Source organism: Parambassis ranga, chromosome 5 (assembly GCF_900634625.1).
Source record: "Parambassis ranga chromosome 5, fParRan2.1, whole genome shotgun sequence".
NCBI lineage: Eukaryota > Metazoa > Chordata > Actinopteri > Ambassidae > Parambassis > Parambassis ranga.
The window spans coordinates 16829346-16850648 of record NC_041026.1 but is presented as its reverse complement, the minus strand read 5'-3'; the positions used below and the strand labels follow the sequence as shown (position 1 = coordinate 16850648).

At 45.0% G+C, this 21303-nt stretch overlaps 1 protein-coding gene across 3 annotated transcripts; it reads right to left on the bottom strand.

Annotated features, from left to right (window-relative positions):
* Positions 1–290: 290 nt before the first annotated feature.
* Positions 291–19887, bottom strand: wnk2 (WNK lysine deficient protein kinase 2). 3 transcript variants are annotated; one of them, XM_028406943.1, is made up of 28 exons: positions 18518–19887; positions 15060–15232; positions 14519–14739; positions 14028–14185; positions 13427–13515; positions 12985–13204; positions 11987–12257; positions 11422–11729; positions 9988–10110; positions 9560–9592; positions 9295–9411; positions 7877–8551; positions 7675–7724; positions 7400–7562; positions 7187–7303; positions 6933–7103; positions 6812–6854; positions 6574–6729; positions 5557–6428; positions 5318–5375; positions 5149–5213; positions 4445–5031; positions 4134–4366; positions 3822–4052; positions 3607–3705; positions 2876–2920; positions 2455–2780; positions 291–1945 (listed from the first exon to the last, which is right to left on the bottom strand). In XM_028406943.1, exons 1-28 carry the CDS (start codon positions 19184–19186, stop codon positions 1649–1651), a joined length of 6570 nt encoding a protein of 2189 aa, XP_028262744.1. In that variant the 5' UTR covers positions 19187–19887; the 3' UTR covers positions 291–1648. The 3 variants fall into 3 exon arrangements, with proteins under 3 accessions (XP_028262744.1, XP_028262745.1, XP_028262746.1); XM_028406944.1 differs by lacking the exons at positions 9295–9411; positions 9560–9592 and adding an exon at positions 8724–8780; XM_028406945.1 differs by lacking the exons at positions 9295–9411; positions 9560–9592.
* Between the last annotated feature and the right edge of the window lie 1416 nt (positions 19888–21303).

Genomic DNA, 21303 nt, shown 5'->3' with positions numbered 1-21303 from the left:
ATCAATGATGGACATACTCTGAGGCTACCTCGGGCCCTGCTGTACCATTCTGAGAAACATGTTTGCTAGCTCTGTCTCTTGTTGATCCACACACAGTGTGAAAGTGCAGCACTGAATTGCCGGATTACCTTATTGAGGGTAAAATGCATGAGTAAAGTTAAGGTGATCAAACAATGATTGTTTTGTTGTGAAGTTGAGCATGCATCATAAACTGATGCATTCAAGAAACTGTTTAGGGGACTACTACACAGGAGAAGCCAGTATTGAAAGTGAAAGTGTAGTTTTTGTAGGCTGTAAATATCTAAACCAGTGACTGAAACAGCTGTTAAACGTGTACAGCGAGCCAGAAGCCAGCACAACAAACTGAATTTAGAAAACCTATCTCTTGTACAAATAGCATTTCAAACATTTGTCGCTTCTCGGTAATTCACATTCTTGATGTGCCTCTAACATCATCGGCTTTTATCAAACAACAACCTACCACACAGTAATCTCTTAAAAACCACAAAGGCAACAGTATGTAAAGCTACAGATTGCATTGGTAGAGGTATGGGATGATCATGATTTTTGACTCGAGTCATCGAGTCCTTCAGCCCTCCTTGTCGCATGGTTTCAATGCCAATTTCTCTTCACAACATCCGCCTGTAAATCATCACATTAGCCTGTGCACATTCAGAGTATCAGTGTGATCATGCAGGCTGCAGTGCAGGTGGCAGAGCGATCCCACAAGACTGTGACTTCAGTGAACAAGGAAAAACATACAGTAATTATATAATTCAGTTTTAGATATATTTTTTTTACAATCTCTGATATTCAATGAACCACAACACTGAATTATATTGTTTAGTTTTGTAGCTAAACATGTGTTGATACACGATGAACACATGGATAGAATATCTAGCTTTGAATCTAAATGCTTTTCCTCAGAAAACTGAAACTGCAGTTCAAGGCACTCTCACAGGTGCTTTTCTTCACCTGAAGATAAAGTTCAAGTTCATTCAAAACTCTTAAGGATATCTGAAGTGCTTGTGCTGGAAGCATTTCATTGATGAGGAATGAAACCTATCCTTGGACTGAGAGAGCAGAGTAAAGCAACTAGTCCTACAGACCAGGATGTCAAGTCTTCACAGTGATGGCATGACGGTGGCTAATAAGGTGTTGCACTGGGACACACAAATGCCGCACCGAGCTCTGGATTATCTATTGATAACTGTACATTGGTAACTGGAGCTATATACAGACTAACAAGAATTATATATACACACATGGCAGCTTATATATAGGGGTGATATGAGCAACACAAACATCAACTATTTATATGAAGACTGCATGTATGAACAGTACATTATATTACATTCACTGTGTGGTGATGTTCACACATAAACAATGAGAGAAACAAATCTGCACTTTGGAGCCTGACTGGGCTAATATTCTACCATTAGACTGCACCTAAGAATCATGTACTGTAATATGGACATGAGGTATGTTGATGCAAAAGAAACCTATAACATGAAACTCAAGAATGGAGATGAGTATGTACACATGGTTACATACATGCTGGTTAAATATATACAGTATATGCACAGAGAACTGACTATAATGAGATATCTTTTTGGTAACAGAGTTGGAAGACACAATGCTACTCAGACTACAGAGTCCTCGCCTTGGGGTCGGTCGGCTGATATGATGGTGCTGGACCGTGGGCATCCTGGGCTGAGGGCACAGAAGGAAAGGCAAAGACTCCTGAAGGAACAGGGAAGAGCAGCCCAGGCCACTGGCTAACAGAGAGAGGTGAGGACAAGGCCCTGAACGGAGCAGGGGAGTGTAGCTGATACCAGGGATGGGGCGCTGCAGGTGGGCTGGTTATCATTGTTGTCCCAGGGCTGTCAGGCCATGACAGGGGCAGATTCCAGGCCTCTGGACCCGGGGCTATCCACGATGACACCTAGAAGAGTTACATAATGTAGTGCAAATAGTGCACTAAGCCCTACTGCCAACAGGATGCTAGAATATTGTCAGCCACATTTGCTTTAATAGTTACAACCAGGAAGTGTGCAATATTGCTGTAATGTGAATATGCGGATATAGACTGGTTCAAATTTAACAACAACAACAACAGGCAGGTGATGGTTGTTGTATTTGGAAACACCTTTCCTTTGTGGTTCCTACCAGTGAGCACTGCTGAAGATGAACTTTTGTGAGCATCCATGATAGCTGAATCTCACATTTTGTTGTTTGGATTGGTCGAACATCTTTTGAACATTGCATTCAGAGCATTTGTGACATCCTGAAAGACTAATATGAATGTGTGCATGACTATTATTTAAAGTCATCAACTCAACATGCAACTTATTATAGAAGATTACTGCATTCTGCTGACTGCTGCCGTCTGACGTGAGATAATTTAGATGTATCTAAACATTCTAAACTAGCACGTAGCTTCGTGAAACTCACCTCTGCAGCACTCATGAGCTGTTCCTGTCTCTGAGACACCACCTCATCCCAGAGCTGCTGTCCGCTGACACGCAGAGAGTTAGTGCGTGGCCGCTGGGTGACGATAAGAACTTCCTGCGCCCAGTCGTCCATCAGTCTTTGCAAGTCTTCAGGCAGGTTGTTTTCATTGGCGCTCACAGACGTGCCTCTGTATGAGCTGGTCTTGTTGTTGCTGTTATTGGCCTGAGCCTGGGCCAGGCCTATCACTGGGTGATGAGGAGGGGGCGTGACACCGCCAGGTAGCTGCTGCGATTGATTGGAAGCCCCTGATGCTGAGGCTGCATACCCTGAGAACACACACCATGAGGATTAATGAGCTGATTAGACCTATGCAACAAGCAGCGTGATTTATGAATTACTAATGAGCCGTAATTCTACATACTGGTGCCACGGTCTTTGCCAAGACACAGCCGCTTCAGTGTTGACCCTATGACATAGACATAAACTTAATCCAAATGGCTGTTCCCATCAGAGAGTGATAATGTTCATACAGAATGCAGTGCAAAACAAAGCTACAAAATACAGCCACGAAGAAACAAACTAAAACAAATGGATCATTAAAACAATCAGTCCCCTGCAACAAGACACAAAACAAGTGGAAATATTAGAAAAGTCATGCATGTGGCTGCAGGTGAGATGAGCAAACTGTAGTGTTACTACAGAGACAGACATGTAGAGGACAACGATGCATGAGGCATGAAGAAACCTATTTCTATGTGGATAAATTAGATTATTGTGAATGTCATAAGGTGAACAAAGACCACATATTTAAAATGTGAAGTAAAGCACAGACCCAAAAAAATGAACTTGATTATCCAAACCTTGAAACTAAAGCCTAGTTAGCAGAAAATAACTGACAGCTGTTTTACTGGGTAAAATGATTGGTCTAATTATGTTTTTGAAATAATACTTAAATGGAAAAGCATCTAATAAATCATTTTTTTACTCCTTTGGGGTTTGAATAAGCAATATGTATAGTGATACACTGTAAGCGAGGGATGAGGCCAAGAAAATGAAAATCCAGCAGCAAAGTTCTGTGAGCTAAAAGTAGAAAAACAGGAAAATATGAAAAACCAAAAAGTGAAGTTATGTGGGAAGAGAATTGATACAAACAGATAGACAAAGACACAGGCCCACTGAGAAATCTAGCTCGTGGCTTGCTACTCGATTTATAGGTCACTCTCTCAGATGGTTGAGGGTAATGAGACCAGCCTGTAGTATAATCAAGGAAAGAAGAAGATGAAAGAGCACACACTAATATACCCAACACTGTTAACCGCAATGCAGTGTTTATTTTTGTATCAAAAGCTTAGTTATTCAGCTGTTACCTTGTCCAGGTGGAGCTTGTGTGGCTGCGCTGTCTCCATGTAGTCCAGCGTAGATATTATCAGAAGACAGAGAGCCTTTGAGAGAACAGGGCTGCTGAGTCTGCACAGGCTCTGAGGTTGAGCTGGGAAGGTGACTGGTGCATGACCGAGCCCTGCTGTGAGTGGGGAAAGGCCCTTTGGCTGGAGAGCCATTTAGACTTACTGTGGGTTCACCTGTCCCGGTAGCAGCGCCTGGTCACACACACACATAAGTATGAGGAGGGTACTTCACCATTTATTTCTTTATACCGGTGGTTATGATAAGATACTTACTGGATCTGCTAGAGTCGTTAGTTTTAGTTGTCACATTTCTAAATTGTTGAACGAGGGGACTGAGAAGTTTGCCTGGCTTCAGTCTGTGCTTGCTGGACCTCTTTCTACGGCTGGCATGTGGTGCAGTGTGTGAGAAACCAAGGCCAGGAGGAGGAACTTTGCCGAGTCTGCGATACAGCAGCTCCACCTCCCCCCGCTGATGAGCCTGAAGCTCTGAGATCTCTCTCAAATGTCTGAGAAGGTGGAGGCAGGAGTCATTATATACAAGCTAAATGAAACATATGTGAGGACAAAAGTGAACCTGTACTTACCTCTCTCTGAGTCTCTGTAGTTCCCTCTTTATGTCAGAGTCCTCCATCTCTGAGTCATTGTCGCTGCTGGCGCAGGCTGAGCCGTGCACTCCGTGCCTACTTGGTGAGTCTGAGCTCTGTACGCTGCTGCTGCGGCCGGAACGACGGAGAAAGGCCACTGCCCTTTTCATGAGGTCACTTCCTCTGCGCTCAGTGCGAGAGCGTTGAGTCGGGGTGGTATGAGCCAGCTTTGCAGGGCTGCTCTCAGCCCCCGAGTCTGAGGAGAGGAAGCGAGCGTGGACTGTGACATCCACAGGGACTGAATTCGAGGTCAGGGCACGAGGCAGGGAGCCCCGCTTGGCCATGGAGGGAGGCGTGTCCAGGTAGAAATCAGGTGGGGCAGAGTAGCGGCTGCAACGAGTCCTCTGTGTGATGTCATCTTCCGTGCTCACCACAGAGAAACGGCCGATCGTCGTGGAAGTTGCCATGACCTCAGCCTGAATGTGGCTCCCATTGTATCCCACAGGATGTGCTGGTGAGGCAGCACTGCTCCAGCTCCTCTGCTTAACATCTCGTCTGTTCGCCACTTCAGGAGGAACAGAGATAATCTTCCAAAAGCAGAGAACAGACTGAGCATCACAAACTTTTCTTATAAAAAATATAGATAAACTGATGAGGAAAACACGCCCACCTTCTCTATTAATATGAAAAATTCCCTTTCATACCTTAAATCGCCCCCTTGTTCCGGAGCAGGAAGCAGAGTGAGGAAACTGTCTCCTTGACAAGGAGGCTACAGAGAGAATTTCCAATCATTATATACTTTGGCACTAAAAGTAAATTTGGTTAGAATTTAAAAATAGCAGTGTTAGACTGGTAACTGAATGCTGTACATACCACACACAGCAGAATCACTCAGTGTGCTCAAACTATCCAATCTCTCTGGAATTTGAGGCTATCAGAGATGAATATGAATTAGTCAAAAAAATATAATACAAACTATGAATCACTGCCTTTTCATATAGTTTGGGAATAATAGCAAAGCATACACACCCCAGTTAATATTTCAAATGTATCTAGCAATGTTTAAAACTAAATGAATAAAATCTGCAGTAACTGGTAGACTGTGTACTTACCAGCTGTTCTCCTGCCCTGTACCGTCCTTCCCCTATTGGCCCTGGCGTGCTGTTTCCTGATCCTCCTGTGGCGCTGTCCGGCCCAGGAGGAGACTGGATGTACTCTGTACCAGATCCCGGAGTCTCTGCAGCGCTGCCTGATGGATACATAGGAGCATATTCCTGGTAGAGCAGATTCCTTAGTTTTTCATCCAGAGTTTTTATGGTGCTATCCACAAAGCCGCCGCGTCCTAGCCGCCCTTCACCATCAGACTCACCGGGCCCTGCACCGTGCTGAGATGGTGCTGGGCTCTGGGGTAGTGATGGTACTTTGCTCCCTCCCACGGAGGAGAAAGGCTGATGAAGCACCACGGGCTGCTGCGGTCGCTCGGCCCGTGCCGCAGGCGCGTAGGAGACAGATGGCTGATCTTTGGCTGAGCCTGGATCTTGGAGGGGAAGAGGAGTGAGAGGAGATCCAACCTGTGGAGTGCCCACATCCAAAGACAAGGGCATGACCAGAGGGCAGCAGGGCACCTCTTCAGCAATAGAAATTGGACATGCCATATCTGCCATCTGCTGAGCTGCATGGATTGGAGAGATGGAACCCAGAGGGGATCCCTGTGGGTCTTCCACTGGGAAGGACGTATGTGGGGACGATGGGGGCAATGTCTGAGCTCTGGCTGGCTGGGCTTGATGCACACTAGGCTGCACTGAACTGCTTGCTGGCTCCACTGAAGACATCGACTGGAGAGTGGGTGGGGCTGACACAGGAGGTGACAGAGTCGCTAAAAGGAGCGGGTCTGTGTTGGAGGTTATTGGAGGACTACAGAATCCATACACATCATATGAGAAGCCTCCACTTCCACCTGACATTGTGGAGGAAGATCCATCTTCTGAGAGAGGAAAAGAGAAGTTATTAAAATCTGTTAAGACACAAGACCTGACTCATGTATTTCATGCTGCTGCCGCACAGTGGTGCTGTTATTCCATGCCTCTGACAGATAAAATGCTGAAACTGCTCTTAAGAAACAAAGTCACCTCTGGATGTAGGGGGCCTTGCAGTCCCACTGTCAGCAGGCTGAGTTGCGGCTGAGCTCCCTGGCGACTGCGTCGTCCCATCAGAAGGGGTGTGACTGGGTGTGGGTGTCTCCTCCACAGGGCAGATTATGAACCATCTCTTTCCTGTGTGAAGAACTGCAGTCCAAAAGCATGGAATAATATATTAAATGTTCAAGACAAAATAACAAGAACAGACACATTGGGAGAGCAATTTTACCATTTTGCTGATAGACAGGCTGAGGTGCTCCAGGCTGCAGACTCTATAGAGAGATGTACACTAATTAGTTTTCTCCATTCTTGCTCTTAAAAACTTTTCTGTTCATACAACTCCTTCTTACCTCTCCTACTAGCCCCTCGGCTGTCTGGCCTTGCAGAGGACTGCAACTCAGAGTTGTGTCTCTCCCACCCTCTATGTCTTCATTCAGCATGTCTTCAGCTTTGTCCACAATGTCCTTCAGCTGGTCAATAAATATCTCCTTCTCCAACGGCAGAATAAATCCATTCTCTACCTAAAGACATGCAATGTTAAAGGTGTTAATCAGTGTCAACTAAATAACCAAAAGATACATTAGGTGCAAAAAGCTGAACTAACCATGTAAGTGGCAATTTCCTCTGGTGCATCTCCATCCAGATCAAATTTAAACGTCACCATTTTATGATTGTGAGTCTCCAGCTGGCATTCCACCATTTTATCACCAGTGTTACAAACCTGTGATGGCAGTGGTTAAATTTTCCAGTCAAATACATTAAAACATTTTTTTCCAAGATTGTCAATTTAGCTGTTGCATATAACAGCATGACTCACATCGAGCATGCTCAGTTTGGGTTTGCTGCTCTTCTCTTGCCTGGAACGTGTGCGGGCAGACTTGCGGTGGTGCTTCCTGGGTTTTCCATCCCCTTTGCCTCCACTAGCAAAGCTGTCATAGCCATCACTAGTTTCTTTACCAGAGGCAACATCAGAGTTGACACTAAAAAAGGGAAAGCACTGTTTCATCTCTATGTATTTAGCACATTGATTATCACATAATTTTATAGAGATAAAAGAATCTTGAAAGAGCTGCAAATCAGTGAAAAACAGACCTGTCACACACATAACTGGGTAAAGATGTGGGTTTGTCCTGAAGCACATCCTGAAGACAAGGACAGATAAATCATAGCAGGGCTAAATAACAGACCTAATGTATAATGTGTATTAGAAAGGTGACCTGTGATTAAGCAACAGTTACAAAACTGTCATCTTGTGTGAACCAACATCATGACTGAAACCTTGCCATTCTCCTACCTCTACACAGGGCTCTTGTTGAGCGGTACTAGATGGACATGTCCTCTCTAGGTTTTGCTGAGTTGTGGCCAGGCTGGCACACTCAGGCACAGGGACTGTTGTCTGGATGCCAACAGTCTGCAGAGCTGGAGGAGGAGGAGCAGGGACTGCAGGCTGAAGTGGTGCTGCCAGACTGACAGGGACCGGGCCTGAGACCAAACCTGGGACTGAGAGCTGGGGTTTACCTACAGCTGAAGGAGTGTCTGAGTTCACAGATGAGACTATTGTTAGTTCTAAAATGGGGCCTGAGCCAGAAACTGGTGCTTGAACTGGAGCTGAGGCTGGATGTTGCACTGCTGTTGGAGCGTGTACTGGGACTGAAGTTGGGGTTTTAGGAAAGGTTGATGCTGGAGTTTGAAGCATTGCTGCAGCTTGAGCTGATACTGGGACTGGAGGCTGGTTCTGTGCTTGCACCAGAGCTGGACCTTGTGCTGAGGCCTGAGTTTCAACTTGGGCTGCAGCTGAGACGGAGATGGAAGCTGGGGCTGGAGGTGGAGATGCAGGAAAGTCTAGGCCAGCTGCAGCAGTTTCTGTGTCTGCTCTGCTTCCCCAGAGAGGAGTCTGAACAGCAGGCATGACAGGGTGGACTGCAGCTAAAAGCTGAACATCTCCCAAAGTCCCATGAGGAGCCATCACCTGCACCACGAAAACAAGCACATTTTAGGAAGTGTTCATCTGTCATCACAAGTATTGTTTACCTCTGAGTCCCCAAACGCATGCCCTGCATGCATTACAGCCTATTACCACCTTGATATTACAGATTTCCCATGACCCAATCATTACAGTGAGAACTGAGTCAAATATTCACCTGGACAGGCTGCTCAGCCAGTTCCTGCTCAGGGTTGGGGTATGGGGTGGGTTGTACCTGAGAGAGAGGTAAGGGATGGGTGGAATGGAAGCTACCAAGGTTTGGCTGTGATGTGGGAGGGCCACCCTGCTGCTGTGGGACTGCAGTGGACATGGCCATGGTGAGAAGTGGAATAGAGAGTGCTACATTGGACACATGTTGTGGTGTGGACATAGGAGTCTGAGGAGTGCCAAGAGTCGGCAGGGAGGACATGGCAGCATGAGGGGTCAGAGGAAGGGAGGGACGATGGGGAGACGGTGAGCAGTAGACGCTAGACATAGGAGGGTCACTGCCACTGTAGGCAGATGGCAGAGGAGCTGGGGAGAAGGAAGGGGGCATGTGCGCCCCTGTTTGAACTATAGAGTATAGTGAGGGAAACTGGGAAAGAAAAGGGGAAAATGATATAAAATGAAACAAAGACAGAAAGAACATTCACACAGGCCCCTTATAGGTATAACACTCAACCCTTTAACCTGTATTTACATTCTGTACGGTGTTTGCCCTTACTGTTTCTAATGCTACCACAACACACCTGTGTGCTGATCTGCAGGGGCAGGAGTGGGGGAGGAGCACTGGAGACTGACTGTGGAAAACTGGTAGATGTATCAGGAGGACTCAAGGGAGATGCAGGCTGGTCAGCAGAGAGCAGCTAAGGAAGAAAATCAAACATTTGTTGTCTTTACTTTGCGAGTATGGGTTTCCAATACAAACTACTTAATAACTGAAGTGAAATTCAAGTCTAAAAACTCCACACAGGTACACGTTATGGTTTAGCGATTCTGTGTGGGTTGCTCTACCTGGGGCAGGATAGCAGCTGGTTGGGCATGGCGCTTAAGGGAAAAGAGACAAATGGGAAGGAAACACAAACAACATGAAAAGTCATTCACATACACACACATATACACAGTACAGTGAAGATTACGTGTGAAGGGGGACATCGGATGCACACACGGCTACAAACAGTGTTTAAATATGACCGGGTGTGCATTCTGCAGGTACCTATAGGTACCTAATAACTAAACACTTGACAAGAATGCCCTCTAGAGAGTGAGTATTTTTGCAAGCTCGCCCATATCTCAAACATGCAACTTATGCACTTATATTTATATGTCTATGACCTATTCCGGCAGCTGAGTGGATGACTTCCAAACTTTTGCTTCCTAATTCTGCTATTGTGCCTCATTACAGATGTTGCCAGAGCCTGTTACTCAGACGCATGCAGTACCTGATCCTGGCTGGGCTGGGCAGTGAGCTGTGTCTGCAGAGTTGGGGCTGTAGCTGGGAAGCTCTGTGCTGTCTGCCTGCCCTGGTGCGTGGTAGGGCCTGGCGTAGCTGGAGCAGAAACTGCCTGTCAGAAACACACCAGAGACCAAATGTATTATTTATTATTCATCTACAGACATCATCTGACTGCTTCTGCTACAGCAAATCAAGCTCATGATTCAGTGTGTCAAAGCAAGGGGGGTCTCCAGCAGTTTGTCCACTGAGGGAAGTTAAAAAGGGAAGTTGCAGCAATGATTTATTATCACCCACAAATTGTATTCATTGCACCATAAACAGAAAGCACCTTGAGGTAGAAATGACAGGCATACAGCAGCAGAGACTGGCTAGAGGAGTGAAGCAGCTGGGAGGATTATGAAAGTTGGCAGTATTTAGCTGACATGAAGTCTCCTCCTACCAGTGGATCCGGTCTGCTTTCGCTGTAATGTGATGATAAGAGCAGGTTCCTGTCCAGATTGCGGGTACAGGAGAGCGGGACATCCAGACTCTGACTCTTGTCTATATGCTCAAATAGAGATTGATTAACACTCCCTCTATCAGAGAGGGTGGGGGAACTGGTCCTGCGACTGACAATGTGATGGAGACAGTAGTTGAGAAGAGTGAGATCTCCACCTTCATACAAAGTTCGTGGGCGCAAAGCAGGTGAGGATGGCGAAAAATGTGACGGCACAGTCCCCAGTGTTGGCTGACTGTTTAATGACGGGGCAGAGGGGGGGGCCAAGAGAGTGGCTGGAGGAGACAGATGAGGGGATGTGGGTGAGGCTGGCTTTGTGGCTGAAGTACACTGGCTTGATGTGGAGGAAGTGTGTTTGTGTGTGTGTCCCAGTGATCCATCTCCCATTGCCCTGTCCTTGTGGAGGAGGGACATGCAGGCCTTGCAGTGGCGGTGGTGAGACTGTGGGCTGCGAGGCACACTTAGATAGAGCTCTGAATGAGGTTGTAAATTCGTTGGAAGGTGAGGTGAGTCGAAATGACTTGCTGAGTCATGATGAGAGAGTTGATGTGGGTGCAAGAACGGAGATAATGGTGACAGATTTTGGGCAGAGTCTGAGTGTAGGTGATCTCTATCATGCAATGGACTCTTTATGCTAATTGGTGAATCCATGTCCTGCAGCGGACACAGACAGGAACTCAGATTCACTGGCTTAGGGAGAGAGTGTGCCCTACACCGTAACATCTCAACCAAGGAGGTGCTGCCACGCCTAAGACACTTTGTGCACTCAGTGATGAGCAGGTTCTCTTGGCATACAAAGGGGTCACTGTAGTGACGCTGATCATCAGTCATTAAAAAAAAAAAGAAAACAAACAAGTTGTCATTTCTGTAAAACAATTCAAACAAAATAAAGGATTTAAGAAATTATTGAAATCATGTACTCACTGTTTGACATTGATAAGGCCCCGGGTGCAGTTGTGCTGCAGGTTGTTGCAAGGCCCCAGGATGCAGCTGACCTGTGGTTTGCTGGTAGGTTCCCATGTGTAACTGAGTGGACGCTTGTGTGTAGTTTTCATGTGAGGCCTGTGCTGTGGGTTGCTGGTAAGCTCCCTGTTGCAGCTGAGGGTCAGCTGGTGCAGGGGGACTGTAGATCATCTGGGCTGTGGAAATGGGCTCTGGAAGCGACTGGTAGGGGCCATTCTGCTGATTGTTTAGATCATCTAATTGCATGGTAGAGCTCACTCCACTGTCAGCTGTAATTACAGAGTAAATATAAAATTATAATTCTCCATGATCTCCTCCACAGGAAGGACAGACACTAAAGAAGGACGTGAGCGGGGGGGGGGGGGGGGGGGGGGGCAGTGAAACAGCTCATTAAAATTCAAAGGGATGCAGGATGATGATGTCTGGCTACTTCAGTATACTCTACAAAATGTGAGTAAGGAGAACATGTCATGAAAAAGTGTTCAGTACTGTGTAGCATGACATTATTCTAAGTGCAGTTTCTCACATGTGGTAGATGTGGTGATGGGCACGGTGCAGATCAGAGTCTGCTGCTCCGTCTCCTGTTCCTCATACTCTGTAGCGGTTAATGTTGCTCCCTGTGGTACACCCACATTGGGCACCTGCAGAAGGTTCTGCTGTCTCTTCTTCACAGCTGCCTCCCCATTTCCAGTTGGTGAGACGGTCCGCTCCCTCCTCCATTTGATGAGAGACACACGATCACGGATGGACTTCCCAACTACCTTCACATCAGAGTCCAGGAAAAAGCCTGATTCTACCTACAGGTTACAGGTTAGATAGCTCAGACAGAAATACACACCAAGGTAGTATTTCAACAATTTTGTGTGATAAATCAATCTTCTGCTGACAGGCAGATACTGCAGACCAACAACTAATTACATCACACTTAATTAAAAGGGCTCAAGATTGTGTTCCACAGCAAAGACGGCTAAATAAACAGACACAGGTTCTGTCTCGGTTCAGAGACTCCATTCAAAGACTGAGGGCATCACTGCTGCACAGAATGACTGTCCTATTCCAAAGCCTCCTTTTAATGTAAAAGGGGTGAATGACTAACTTAAACCAATTACATTAATTTGTCCATAAGCTGTGTCTTTTGCCGCACACAACCCACAAACTGACATACAGCTGCTTTATACATACAGGAATGACACTACATGATAACAGTATTTCCTGATAGACATACCAAAGGCATCTCATCACATGTCCTCTGCTTCATTGTGTATAATTATGCTTAGAGCATAGAGACCCTTCAAATAATCAACCATGAGAGTTCACTGATAATACAGCACTAAGCAGATGTATTGTTGCTATGGTTACATTTTTCTTACAAAATAAATTCCAATTATTTTTAGATATCTTTGTTCAGTTCAACAGAGAGACAGACAGCAAAGTGCTTCATCCTCTTCAGACCACTACTTGTTATCCACTTTAAGTTATGAAGTTTAAGTTATGAGATTTCCAAAATAAAATTATTTTTCTTACCATTTCTTGGGCAACAACTTCTGGGATATCATTCACCAAATCAAAGGTAAACTCGATGGCACCAGTGTCTTTGTATTTCCCCTTCAACTTTTTAGCATCCTCAACCCACAGCTTCAGAGCAATAGACGACTTCTTCCCATCGTCTTCCTCATTGAGCTCCACCCTGACCCCAGTGTCCTCTGCAAAGAATGCATGATTCAGGAGGTCTTTGATGGAGTACCTGCAGGAAACACACAGACACCAGATACTGACCAACACTACAACTCACTGTGACAACAACACCTCATGTGGCACAACACAGAGGAACAACAACTGCGTTGGACATCACACTGCAGGCGCAGAAACAAAACATGGCAGTAAGGTGAGGGACAACCTCCACCTACATTAACTAAAAAAAAAAGGGTCACGAGCAAAGTACCGTAAACAATCCTGCTCTACTCACCTTTCTTCCCATCTGTGACAGATACACTCTCCTATTATTTCTTTAATTTCTGGGTCGCTGACTTTGCTGTAGCTGGCAGGTTTCACCCCCTGAAAAACAAACCAGCATGGACATGTCACCAGGAGACACATCAGACAAGGTGTAACAAAGGAAACAAGTTCAAAACCCATCTCAGGTCTGGAGCAGGAAGATGGTGCTGTTTATGTTTTTAGGAGTTAAATAATAGAAGATCAATAACTTGTCTCCACCTGCCCAGTTAAGAGACATGAAGTGACATTTGCATAAACATGAAGAATGAGTTCTGGCCTGAATTTAAAATTAATAACAGTAGCTATTTCGGTTTCCGGTAATTGAAAATTACATTTGCTCACAAATGGACATCTGTTTTCATGCAGCCATCCAGGAATGTGGATCTGAACACTTCTACAGAGATAAAGGGAGCTGTACACTGCACAACTGCTAGACTACATGTGTAAATGCAGGAAGTGTTGAAAAATAAATGTGCACATTTTCTTAGCCCACAAACTCATCAATCATTCCCCGCAGGTTCAGTTTGGTTTTAATCTTGGCTGGTGTTGAATAGCTTTAAACCTGAACTCACACTGGTGACTTTGCGGTAGATCTGAGCAGCATTTTGACACTCAGAGTAAGGATACTCTGAGGTGGCCATCTCTAACATGCACATCCCAAAGGCGTAGACATCCACAGCTTCATCGTAGTGCTCCTCATACATCTCTGGGGCCATGAACTCTGGAGTGCCTGAAAAATGATCCAAGAGAGAGGGATCAATAACAAACTCACAGGAGGTTATTAGCATTTCAGTGGATATAATAATATAACCATACATCTCTTTTATATGTTTCTCCTACCCTGGTTTTTTACCAAATTAGCGGACATGAAGAATTTTATATCTGCCATAAAAAAGTTTACATCAGATGTAATCATTCTTATTAACTATGAATTGCATGCACATCTATATGAAATCTCTATAGTGTCTTTAGTTCCACAGGTTCGCCAACAAACAGGCTGCTGCGTCTTTAGCAAAGTAACATCATGTCAGTCAATTAAACACTGTCGTGACTAATGACCCACCAATAACACTTTTTGCGAATGAGGCCCTCTTCAGTGTCGCCAGGCCCAGATCTCCAATTTTCACTGAGCCGGTGGGGCCAGTGATGAAGATGTTGTCACACTTGAGGTCCCTGTGGATGATAGGAGGAGTCCTCGTGTGGAGGAAGAGGAGGCCTTTGAGAATCTGTCTGCACCAGCTCCTCAGAACTTTAGGCTTCATCACCTTAAAGCGCTTCAGATACCTGTGAAAAAAAAAACTGTGATAATACAATTCAAATCTAAAAGCCTTTCCCTCTGTGTTGATAAAACGTTCTAGCTAATTAGCTATTTGTGTTGCTAATAGTCCCATTAAGCACCACTACACCAAAAGCACTTTTAATCTGAAGCTCTAATGGCTCTTCTGCTGTTAAACTAATCTCCTAAATTTTGACAGCCTGAACCTTTTCCCACTGTCGCCTGCACTCTGAGCTGGATCAGTTTGTTTTGTTTGATTATGTTTTGTGGAGCAAGAACATTTTTTTAACATAATCTTGTCTCCACAGATTTCCTGAAACCAACTCACGTTTTTAAAGTCCCTGAGGTCATCAGCTCGGTCACCAGGACAATGCACTTCTTTCCTTTTACCGGTGATTCCCAGAAGTCATAAAACCGCACGATGTTGGGGTGCTGGAGAGCCTTTAACATCTCGGCTTCCTCTTTGAACCTCTGCCTCTCAGCTTTTGACAGTTTCCGTTCCTGTGAAAAGGCAGATAAAGACAATTTACAGTTCTCCTACTCATTTTTGTTCAGGATTCTGAAGCCAAATCCACAGAGGAGCTACAGCAGTGTTTGGTATATCCACATTTATCAGGAGGAGGAGGAGGAGGGAACAGCTCAGTATTTCAGTGTTTTATTTTATTATTCTGTGATAATGTAGATAGGATAGCATCACTTCTCCTTTAAATGGCTGCCTGAGGAATGGAGTTCTTCCATGGGGCTCATGTTTAGAGTGAACACAGTCATGGCATTTTGAGTGGGTAAACATGGGGGTCTGAAGCATTTACTCTTTTTATTAGCACGGCGTATCTAACACACACCACTAACACTCCTTATAACTTGAGACTCAGTGCACATTTTTAAAAAAGACAGATGAGTGAATGCTTTATTTAATCTGATGTTGGGATATAAACACAGACACATCTGTCACAGCAGAAAAACACAGGCTGTAATCAGATTTTTAATCTGCAAACGTCAAATGTGCTGCCGGTAAATGATGAAAAACGCATTATTATAACAGCAGGCCGGTGATGTTTTTTGCTGCAGTTCTGAATTCCAGTTTTCATTTTTCAAATCTTACATTTTTGAGTATACCGGCCTGAGTGCATCTTTGTATACTGGATCAATATTTTGGCTCCTGCCTTCCCTGAACTGTTGTATAAATAGTAAAACAGCTGACAGCAAACATCATCTACATTTCTGTTTTTCTCCAGTCAGCATAGATACAACCCGATGGCTAAGGCCCACGACCAAAACATAACTCTTCCATGGCCTCCACATGTTCCTTGTTTCATAGATACACTTCTACAGACAGGACCGGTGTGCGTTTAAAATGTCTCGGATGCACATTAACCTCCTGTACATCTCAGAGCATTGATTATTGACTGATGCTGGGGAGTCGGGTTTCATTCACTCCATGTTGACCTGTACAGTGTGTAGTCTGATGCGGCTTACATTACATGCAGGATATGGAGAATACATGTCTTACTTTAGCCTGAAAGCACCGATTCATATTGACAACAAATATATTACAATGTCGTCATATTTAGACTTATTCAGATTATTAGGGATGCTTTGGAGGAAGGAGCAGGGTGTGTCCACACATGCTCTGGAACAATACAATCTTAGTTGGAAAATACATTGGAAACGCAGATGTTTGTATCTGCAATGCTGCACATAACATAAATATAGAACTCTGGTTTTTCTGTGCATCGAAGACTACATATCTTACACGCTGTCCTCAGATGAACCCACCCTTTCCTTCACTCCTCTTTGTCTTGCTGCAGAGGGCTGCATCAGCAAGATTCCCTCTCCAGATACATCTGTGTGGTAACACCACAGGGGTATAAATCAGTGTTTAGCATTCATTACAAAGCCATCAGACAAGACAAATAACAGTGAAGCCAGAATCTCAAAGCAGTAGAAGTGTTCTGGCATTTGACTAAATCATGCTGCTTGATTTGCTAATTTCACATCAACAACTTGCTCAGCAGATGTCTGATCATCACTTAGCAGATAAATATGTAACAAGACTAGCAGTCAGGCTCTGCTCAAACACCAAATCACCATCTCCTTTACAGATCTGATTCATAAATCTTTCTGTTTTCTGCTGTCTCACTCCCAGTCTAACACACACACACACACACACACACACACTGTACACAGACAGTAAAGGCGAGCACAGAGGCTCTGAAGGGCACGGCCTCATCTCCAGGGACAGAATGGTTGAATCATCGCTAGATCTCCCCTAATAACCTGCTCAGACCACAGAGATGCAAATACGCATGCAGCACACGTGCAGCTGCTGCAGATATCATCATGCATGATCCACACCTTTCCTGGTGTACATTTTATATTATTAAGAGAGTTTCGTCCTCCTTAAAACTCGAACTAATGTAAAAGAGTTTTATATATTTTTACTGTGGTTGTTTTTTTCTCATCTAAGAAAAGTGTAATTTAAACCCCTTTAAATCTGTAACATAATGAATATGATGGCATATGAGTTACAATTATGAGTCACCAGTAGATAATACAATACCCATATGTCTGTTCATGAGTAAGAGTAAGTAACATCATCATTGACTGTAGGCTCACTTCTAAAACAGCCTGATTACAGCTCATCTCCGGCCTTGCTGGAAACTGTTGAACTGCACTAAGTAATGTGATTTAAATTGTTGTCTGAACCTGACTGAGCTGCGCTGTAATTTGGAGTTACTCCCTGAGCCCTGACATGGTGAACTTGGATTCTGCAAGAGCAGGAAGACAAAAAAAACACACACACACATCAGCTCTTTTCAGTCTGGAGCTGCTCTATATTTAGAAAATAATGCTGCATGCCTTACAAATGTTGCTCTCATCATTTAAAGGTTCGAAAAATGATGCTGAGATGCTGACACACTTCAGGGTTTCCATTTGGTTTGAAATAAGTGAGGGCCACTGCATTGACTAAAACAACATAACCACAGGCATCATATTCAAAGTCTGATGGATCTACTGGGAAGAAAAGACAAAAAATTATTTTCTCACAGTTGCAGAAACAGAAAAAGCTTAGCATATTTTAAGCTCTGGATAGGACAGCCACTGTCTGCAGGCTAATCTGTATATCACATGGTATGTGATATACAGATTAGCTGATCATTACCACATATACAGATTAGTGATACAACAAGCTGTCACTGCTATGAAGCAGTGTTCACTGTGCTGAAATCATTTTTAAAAAAAATAGACTAAATGAGTGTGTCATTCAGTTTGTATGCTGCTGAACGCACTGATCACTTACTAGACTGTTTTTTTACCTCTAAATGAATAATATGTAGATATGCAGGGGTGTAGATGTCATTATAGTCATTTAAGTCTTTATAAAAGTGACATTTCTCTGCATCCGAATCCCATTTTTTCAATGGGACAAGTGACAGATCGCCTTGTCATCTGTAAGAAGCCTGTAACACAAATACCTGGAACTGCTGATTGTTAATCAATTATGCCCCGAAGCTGAGCAGTTTTTCATACAGAACAACCCTGACTGACCCTGTGAGGAGACAAACAAAGACCACACTGAATGAATGGACCCTGCAGGACTGTTTTGGTGTGGTGAGTCATTTTTAAGCACTGTCACAAACTGCTGTGTCTTTGAGGACCCATCCAACCTCCTCAAAGGCCCCTGGCTCTACCCTGGGCCAAATGTTGGTCATTGATTGAAGACTTTCAGAGATATCTAACACTGCTACAGAGCTCTAATAACAGGTGAGTGATCACTGAACCCACCTGGAGTTCACACCACGCCACTTCCACCCACGTATCGGTGTCAAGACCTTTGTAGACGGTCTTGAAGGAGCCTCTTCCCAGCTCAATGTCAAACTTGAGGAAACGCCCCCCAGGTGATGTGGACACAGCCTTCATCCCAGGCTCCTCTTCATTCTCGTCACTTCCTGCTTTACCGGTGACATCGGATGGCACCACTTCCACCTTGGGCTCGGTTTCGCTTCTGTCTCCCTTCTCCTCGTCCGCGCTCACGCTCTCTGTGGCGCTGTCTTTCAGGCCCACCTGGCTCTCAGTGCTGGAGGTCTCCTGGAGACGGGTTCCGTGGAGGACGCGGGTTCGACTCCGGTCAACGATTGTGCGCAGGTCAATGTTGAGCGCCGGGCTGCTGTTGACAAACTCTGCCGTATCAAGCGGCTGCTCCTCAGAGTCTGACACCCACAAACTCCGCCGGATAAACCTCTGGCGAACCAACCCCGTGTAGTCCGTGGAGGGGTACGCGCTCGGGTCACTCGATCCACGCACGGCTGCGTTTTGTATGTTGACATTGTGGTCTGTCCCGTTCTCATACACAGGCCTGCACGCGTTTGCATTAATGTCCGAGTCTAAATTAGGAGCTGAGGAAAATGTGGATCCTAGTGGCGGATCTTTGCTTGAATCGTCCGCCGAATCCATCCCCGTTAAATTGTTACACACTTAAGGGCGACATTATGTAGGGAGGATGACGAGCATCCTCCTCTCCGGCTGGTGGGAGAGTTTGCTGCCTACCTGCAACACTCACATGCAGTGACGCAGTTCGCCAGCTCAGGGTGTGTGGCCTTATGCCGTGGATTTGTTCAGGACGCAGAACATGTCCAGCTCGGAAGATGCGCGCATTGCTCCCGGCCACCTCACGCTCCGGTCCACCTTGCTGCAATACAGCACAGAGACATCCGAGTTCAGCCTGATGTCATTGGCAGTCCAACCTATGAGCTCATGAAATCACTTTCTTCTCCACATTGCATATGATCCCCGCTCCACTGTCAAAATGTGATGTGCTCCGCAGACAAATCACCGGCCTGCACCGGACAGGATGTTCAGTCCATCCAAAGACACATCACAGGACGAACAAGTGCGCAGCAGTCATCAGCCGTAAACACACGCTCCGGCTGATGCAAGGAAAAAAGCAGGTGTTCCGGGTCAGAATCTGAATCAGCTCCGCGAAGTGTGACATCAGCATAATTTCATTTAACTGTCCACGCGTTACTTTCTCTGCATCCCGTGTGTCGTCCTGGAGCAGCGTGCGGGATGGATAGAAGCGCTTATCAGATTATGCTCACTGCGGCACAGTTTGCCCCAGGTCGGAGCAAGGCGGCTCTCAGCGCGTCTCCCGTCCAGCTGATTGTCTTCCTAATTTCGGTCTCTTTCACGGTTTTGGGAATGTTTCACGGCACAACCCACGCCCCTAGCAACAACACGTATCCAATAAGTTGGCACGTTTTTAGGCGGCACCCTCACCCTCCTTTGACACAGGCTGCGTGGACCACACCATTGTCCGCCCTCATCGTGACGCACAGGAGGAAGGGGGCGGGCGGATGGAACTCTTGCACATCATCCACATGGATCCCGTGACTAATGGATGGACAAAGTAACTGCTGTAGTTTCTTAAGCCTGTTCTAGAGTTAATATCCGTTCAGCATCAGGAGTGTGAAAGACCCTGCAAGAAAACAGCACAGTTTTTTGATCAAATTCAGGTATCCAGCTGACATACAGCACATTAGAAAAATACATGGTAATAAATTAGAACAAGTTTGATTGCTGCAGCTGAAGCATTGCTTTGAATGCTGATGTGAAGGATTGCTCTGAATTGCTGGAGAATTAGAGAAATTCAGAGAGAGCCTGGCGTGTGGAAACGATTCGGAATTAGAACATTCTGAATAAAAGTTTGATAGAGCAGCATCTAATGAGCGTTGTAAGACTAAAATGGTCTGTAGCTTGAAATTTGTAGGAGATACATTTGGCAGACGACCCTCGTTGAAGGGCTCTCTCATAGACTCCCATGATAAAAATGACACTGAAATTGCTTAATATTTGAAAAATTGTCATTTTTAAACTTGAAGTCCTCTGTGAGATGAACATTTTGATAGTTGAATGGTTGAAATCGGTCAATGTATGCTGAAGATACGCTGCGCCAAAAAACATACGGAAGAATAAAAAAGAAGAAGAAAGAGGGTGAAGAACAATAGTTTGATTGCCTAGCAACTGCAATCAAACTAATAAGTAGCCTATATATAGCAAATAAATAGTAAATGCTCTGTACTTATATAGCACCTTTCTACTCAGGTACTTAAAGTGCACACACACATTCACACACCAGTGGTGCAAACAGTAGGAGCAGCTAAGGGTTAAATGGCCAAGGACACATTGGCCTGCAGGGGATCAAACCACCAACCTTACAGTTGAAGCTGAAGAATCACGTGGCCTGAGCAACAAATGACTTCCTCTGGTTGGCCGTGGAGCAGGACAGAGACAACAGTTTGACGCTGATGGAGATGGAGCTCCTCCGCCTGGTTAACAGCATTGTAAATGTGTTTGGCCCTACAAACAGGGTTTGAATAGGTGGTACTCCCAAAGAGAGTTCAGCCGAATGCTTCATCTTAAAGTCACTGACTGCATGCTATGTAACATATACAAAACAAGAACCTTTCCTCTCAGAAAAGTATAACATGAATGTAGCAGTGAAAATGGTGTATTTGCTTCACGCTCACTGAGTCTCACAAGCTGATAACTGGCTTGTGGTGTTAGTATGAAAG